The sequence below is a fragment of the Rutidosis leptorrhynchoides genome, chromosome 7 (assembly GCF_046630445.1).
Source record: "Rutidosis leptorrhynchoides isolate AG116_Rl617_1_P2 chromosome 7, CSIRO_AGI_Rlap_v1, whole genome shotgun sequence".
NCBI classification, from domain to species: domain Eukaryota; kingdom Viridiplantae; phylum Streptophyta; class Magnoliopsida; order Asterales; family Asteraceae; genus Rutidosis; species Rutidosis leptorrhynchoides.
In genome coordinates, this window is record NC_092339.1 from 95,127,450 (window position 1) to 95,133,435 (window position 5,986).

The following is a 5,986-nucleotide window of genomic DNA, read 5'->3' on the forward strand; positions in this document are numbered from 1 at the left end:
CATACCGGTAATGACGTCATCGGTAGCGGTTGCAGCGTCTACCGTCATCTGAAACGCCCTCGCCTCTGCTGTTGGAGGATTCTTTCTCTTCTGCCCGGTAGTAGAAGCAGAAGATCCCCCAGAAGTAGCCAACCTCGCCCCTGACCCTGCCCCAGAACCGGATCTTGACGCAGTTGGACAATTTGCTGATCTATGCCCCTCTTGATGGCAACTCCAACAAACATTTGACTTAAAGGAACAAGCTGTTGATTCATGACCTAACACTCCGCATTTCAAACACCTTCTAGTCATTGGAGAACACGGGCCTGTATGGGTTGACTTACAAACATTGCACCAACCAGACTGAGTAGAACCCGATCCACTCATACCAGATTTACTTTTCTGTTTAAACCCACCTGACTTTTTACCACGAAAACCAGATTGTTTACTTGATTGTTGAACAGACTGACCACCTGATTGACTTTCTGATTTTCCCCCAATAGATCCACTTTGTGAACTTTCTCTTCTTGCTGCCATTACATCACCTTCCGTAACCTTAGCCATTTCATGAGCCTGTGCCAAGGTTGTTGCAAATCTCGCAACTGTTCTATATTCTGGTTTAATTACCCGCATGAAATGCTGAATCTTATCCTTCTCAGTTGGTACCCATTGCTGAACAAACCTTAACTTAGATGTGAAGTCTCTGAAAACTTCATCAATCGTCATACTTTCTGTCATCCTCATATTCAAAAACTCAGTTTTCAACCTTTCCATTTCATACTCAGAACAATACTGCTCACGAACTTTAGCAGCAAATTGTTCCCAGGTAATCTGACTGATCTATTCCCTAGGCAAGTATGCTGTAATAGAATCCCACCACTCCATCGCTTCACCCTTGAGAAGTCTACTTGCAAACAGTACCATAGATTTAGGTTCACAGAAACACGCTTCTAATGCTCTTTCTACTTCTCTTAGCCAATTAAGTGTCACGGTAGGGTTTGTGTGACCATGATATTCTGGAGGTTTGCAATCAATAAACTGTTTATAAGTACACTTCTTTCTTGTTTCAGGAACTTGGAATGGGTACATCATTTGGTTTGGAAATGCCTGGTTAAACGGGAATGGCATTTGGAGATTTTGGTAAGTGTTTTGTGGAAACTGGGATTGGGAACTACCACCAGCTTGGTTATAATAGTTTGGAGGAAAAGTTGTGTTTAATGCAGTGGTATTAGGGTTCCATTGCGCTCGTTCTTGTTCTAGTTCCTTTATTTTCTCCTGAGCTTCTAATAATCGACTCTGTAGGTTTATAACTTCTTGGGAGGTTTCTTCCTCTGATGAAACGTGCCCATCTTCGTCAGGGGCTCTGAATGTACCAGTTCCGGGGGCGGTAGGGCCAGTAGCGTTAGCTTCATTATCTGCCATTACTGCACTACCACAACACTCACACCAAAGCTTAGTATAAACTCGGTTAGTACTACCAACTAACACACAACCTGTCCTAGTACTCACTTAACCCATCCCCGACATGTTATGTTTGACATGACTTTACTAAGTTTGGGAACATGACATTCAGATCACAATGCACATGCTGCCAAACTCAGCTCTGAAACCAACTTGTGACACTGCTGATTTTTTTTTTTTATAAATACGTAGCGGAAGCATTAACGTTAATTAAACCATTATAATAATATAAACATATCATAATTACATAACCAAAACAGTTGACAGCTAGCATTTAACTAATACATATGGTGTCACGTGACGTTTCAACAAAAGTTTAGTTTTATAGGAAAAGACACATCAGAGTTGGCTCCTGTCAAACATAACATCAGCATGCCCCGTCTTCTCCCCAAAAGCATCATCTCTACAAAAGCTAATAACCTGCAGGGAGGAGATGGAGGGGAATTAGCACGAAGCTAAGTGAGTACGACTAACCACAGGCAATAGTATACAGAACAGTTATACTAATCATGTCACAAAGAGCTAACACACAAACATCACCCAAGTGCCGTCTACAGAGACTCTGGCGGCTCGGCCAAACCATTAACCACCAGTTGATCGGGCTGGGGCTTACCAGAAGTTCCTCCACCACCGTATGTATATACATAATCCACACGCGACGGACGCGTCATTCACATATATATACACCACGGCTGTCTAGGCTACCACAGAGGAACCCAACCCGCAGGTTGATCTCTCCTACCGAGGCTACCACACAATAGGGACGCACTGGGCTCCAGCAGACAAGCATCAACTAACATGCAGTCATCACAATAAACTAACTAACTGTATCAATAAGTACAACTAACTAGCATGGCAGTCATAATATAACATGCTACTCTATACTAAATTCCACAGTTAGTCCCACTCACCAAATACCAGCAAACGAGAAGGTATTCAGCTATCTAATCGCTGAACCTTCTCTTTCTCCTTTTCTCCTGAGAAATACATATACACGAGTTAGTTTATGTCCATAAACACCAAATAACACAATACAGAAAAATTTGTCGGAAAACTGTCCGCTAAAATTTTTCTCCTTAACACTTGTGCACTTTCAAAATTTACATCGTAAAAATCAAAATACAAACGGGCAGCATAACGGCTAAAACTCAACACTTAGTAAAATTTTCACTGCCTAAGACCATCGGTCGATGGTCCCATCCATCGGCCGATCGTCAACACACCATCGGTCGATGGTCTCCCCCAATCGGTCGATCGTCAAAATTACATCCGTTGGTCAGAAGTCATACACTATCGGTCGATGGTCTTGTCCTCCGGCCGATCGTCCCTCACCATCGGTCGATGGTCAAAGACCATCGGCCGAGGGTAGTTCATCTGCAGAAGCTGAACACAAAGTGACGGGTTTCACCCAAAATCAACCAATTCTTGCTCTAGAGCTCGATTACGACCTCAAAACTGACCAAATCAAAGACACTAAACATGTAGAAACATAAACCCACAAGATTTAGACTCAAACAACATCAAATTTAACCACTTTGATCCAAATTGCTCACTTTGTAAAAACTAACACAAAACTCAATTTTCTCAAAGATTAAAGCATGAAAACTTGTGATTCTTACCTTGATAGAATCAGTAGATCATAAGGAACACGAAAATGTAAATGATTTGAGCTCAAGAACAAAGATTAGAAATTAGGGTTTGGTATGTGAAAGAGATGAAGGTACGGGAGGGTTTGGGAGTTTTCTAGAAAATGAGAAGGGAAGCCAGCACTTAGTCACTTAATTGGGTTTAATTCCCACACTGAGTGACACACGGGTATTTATCAGTTATCTGATATCTTTCGTACATCATTTGGCAAACCAAACGAAGTCCAAATTAAATAAACAAACCTGTTCTGTGACCCTTGTCACAAACTGGTCCTAACCTCATCATTAATTAATAATAAACATTAAATAAAAATAAAAGCATATAATAACGCAACACCAACTTAAGGGCAATCTAGTAATCTTACATCTAGGCCCACTTGAGGATGTTACATGCTGAGTATGGAGCGTCAAGATGCATGGAACCCTGCGAAAATTTGAAAAAGAATAATCATGACAGCACGAATCCCAAAAGTGACTGTAACGGATGTTAGAAAAGTAATCGGCGCAAAGGCAACAAAGGTGGACCCCATCACACTGACAAGGTAAACCCTAATCTTAATGTTTCATCTGATAATACATTTGGGCCCAAGAAAACAACAAGCCCAATCCCAACCAATATCTCAAATCCTGACAAAAGCACTACCCCATCCAAAAATACCCCCCCAAAAAATGCTAGGCCCATTTCAATTACCAGCCCAGCTTCCAACCCTAATTCGACTCACCCCAATTCTACACCTTCCAGCCCTCTAAGTTATCCAAATTTGAACCAGCAACCATCCACCTGTCACATTGGCTCCAAAAATTCAACCCCCAGTACCCTTAACCAAAATCATGGTCACTCTCATAGCCCCTCTTATCATCATTCTTTTCCTTCCACCCCCGTCAACTCGGTAAATAAACTTGACCCAAATATAAATTCACCCAACCCTTTTCCCAATTGCTCCCCTAAGCTCAACTCTATCTCCAAATCCGACCACATCCACTCCTCCTGCCCACCTTCAAACAACCATCCTTTTCGCACTCAAAACTACCACATCGACTCCTCACCTCGATCCCCCATTTCGATCACTTCTACTCATCACCCTCCCGCAGCCTGCCACGACCAACACTTAGGTAGTTCATCTTCATCTCCTAGCCCTATTCGTGCGTTTAAACTACCCAATTCACTTGCCCAATTGGTCAACCCTCGCTCACAACCTATTGACATCTCGTTTCCTACTCAAACTACCATGGAGTCCTCCACAACTGGATTATCATGTCCTGAAATTCATCATAAACCACCTTCCTCTGAACACTACTCCGCAAATTCCCAACGCTTTTCTAAAGCCTCAGCAGCTACACCTGTCATTATCCCTAACCCTCCCTACCCCCCTGCACCTTCATCTTCCGTGCCTGTCAACCCTACTCTACCTAACCAACCGAGCCTGAAAACCCCTCATGATCATACATCAAAAACTTCCTGCTCTAATTCACATCAGACTCGTTCCAAGGTATATCGTGATTACAACCAGAAAGATTATACGTGGAATAGCATAATGAGTTAGAAAGCCTCTTCACAGATACTACATGCTAAACAGAAAGCTCGAATACCAAAAAAAACACTGGAACAAAAGCAACCATTTGCCAAAGCCAAACAGAAATCTAAGTCCAATTCATTGATATCCGGGGCCAATCTAAAATCCAAATCCTTACTCTCGGGCAAGCAAACTGCCACCTCCATCAACTATTCAGAAAACAGTGTGGGTCTGAAAGAATTTGGCGAAAAGCTAGGGGTTCGCTGGGCTTCAAAAGCTCAGTAAATCACTCTTTCCTCTTTCGTATGTTTCTTTCTTCAATGAAGATTTTATCATGGAATATACGGAGCTTTGGTGGCGATGAGTCTGCTGCCAGTAGGGTTAATATTTTCAAGAAATTACGTGTGTCTGAACAGCCGGGTATAGTAGTAATTCAAGAATCCAAATGTGATACTGTTTCAAGCAGGTTCATTGAAATAATTTGGGGGGATTCTAACTTCGACTTTGTGCAAAAACCAAAGGTAGGCAAGTCTGGAGGACTCATAACCATTTGGGATCCAGGTGTTTTTAAGGTAAATGAATCGGTAATCAATGAGTTTTTCCTGGCCATAAAAGGCCACTGGACAGGTAGGGATATGGAAACGGTTATTGTTAATGTTTATGGACCACACAATGACTCGGACAAGAAGAAAATGTGGGACAGCCTGGAAAAATTAATGAGCTATCGTGATGTGTCATGGGTCGTTTGTGGGGATTTCAACGAAGTTCGGGACATCTCGAAAAGAAAAAATTGTGAATTTAACAGCAGAAGGGCAAAAATGTTCAATGATTTCATCGAAAATATGGAACTCATCGAAATCCCCCTTATTGGTAAAAACTTTACAAGAATAAGTGACGACGGCTTGAAGCTTAGCAAATTAGATCGTTTTCTTGTCTCAGATTCGTTTCTCAATTTATGGGGGGGCATTTCTACATTCGCCTTAGATCGAAATACATCCGACCACTGCCCCATTATTCTTAGTGATAAGAATGAAGATTACGGGCCCAAACCATTCAAAGTGTTCAACCTGTGGTTCGAAGAAAAAGAGGTAGAGAAACTCATCACCGACACATGGAAACTGTGATGACCCGGAAATTTCCGATCAAATTTAAACCTTAATCTTTATATGTTTCCGACACGATAAGCAAAATCTGTAATATTGAGTCTCGAAAGTTTTGAAATCTATATTCATGAAATCAATTACCTTTTGACTATTTTCGATGATTCACGAACAAATGTGTACAAATAAATATGTATATGTATAGATATACATATATAAATAAATAAATATAAACATAAATATATATACAATAAATTGAAATAATAAGATACAATTTAATCTAAAT

General features: G+C 41.1%; 1 protein-coding gene across 1 annotated transcript; it reads left to right on the forward strand.

The window, feature by feature from the left end:
• Positions 1–4,920: 4,920 nt before the first annotated feature.
• LOC139859458 (uncharacterized) lies at positions 4,921–5,724 on the forward strand. The gene has a single exon (XM_071848245.1). It carries the CDS (start codon positions 4,921–4,923, stop codon positions 5,722–5,724), a length of 804 nt encoding a protein of 267 aa, XP_071704346.1.
• The last annotated feature ends 262 nt before the right edge of the window (positions 5,725–5,986 follow it).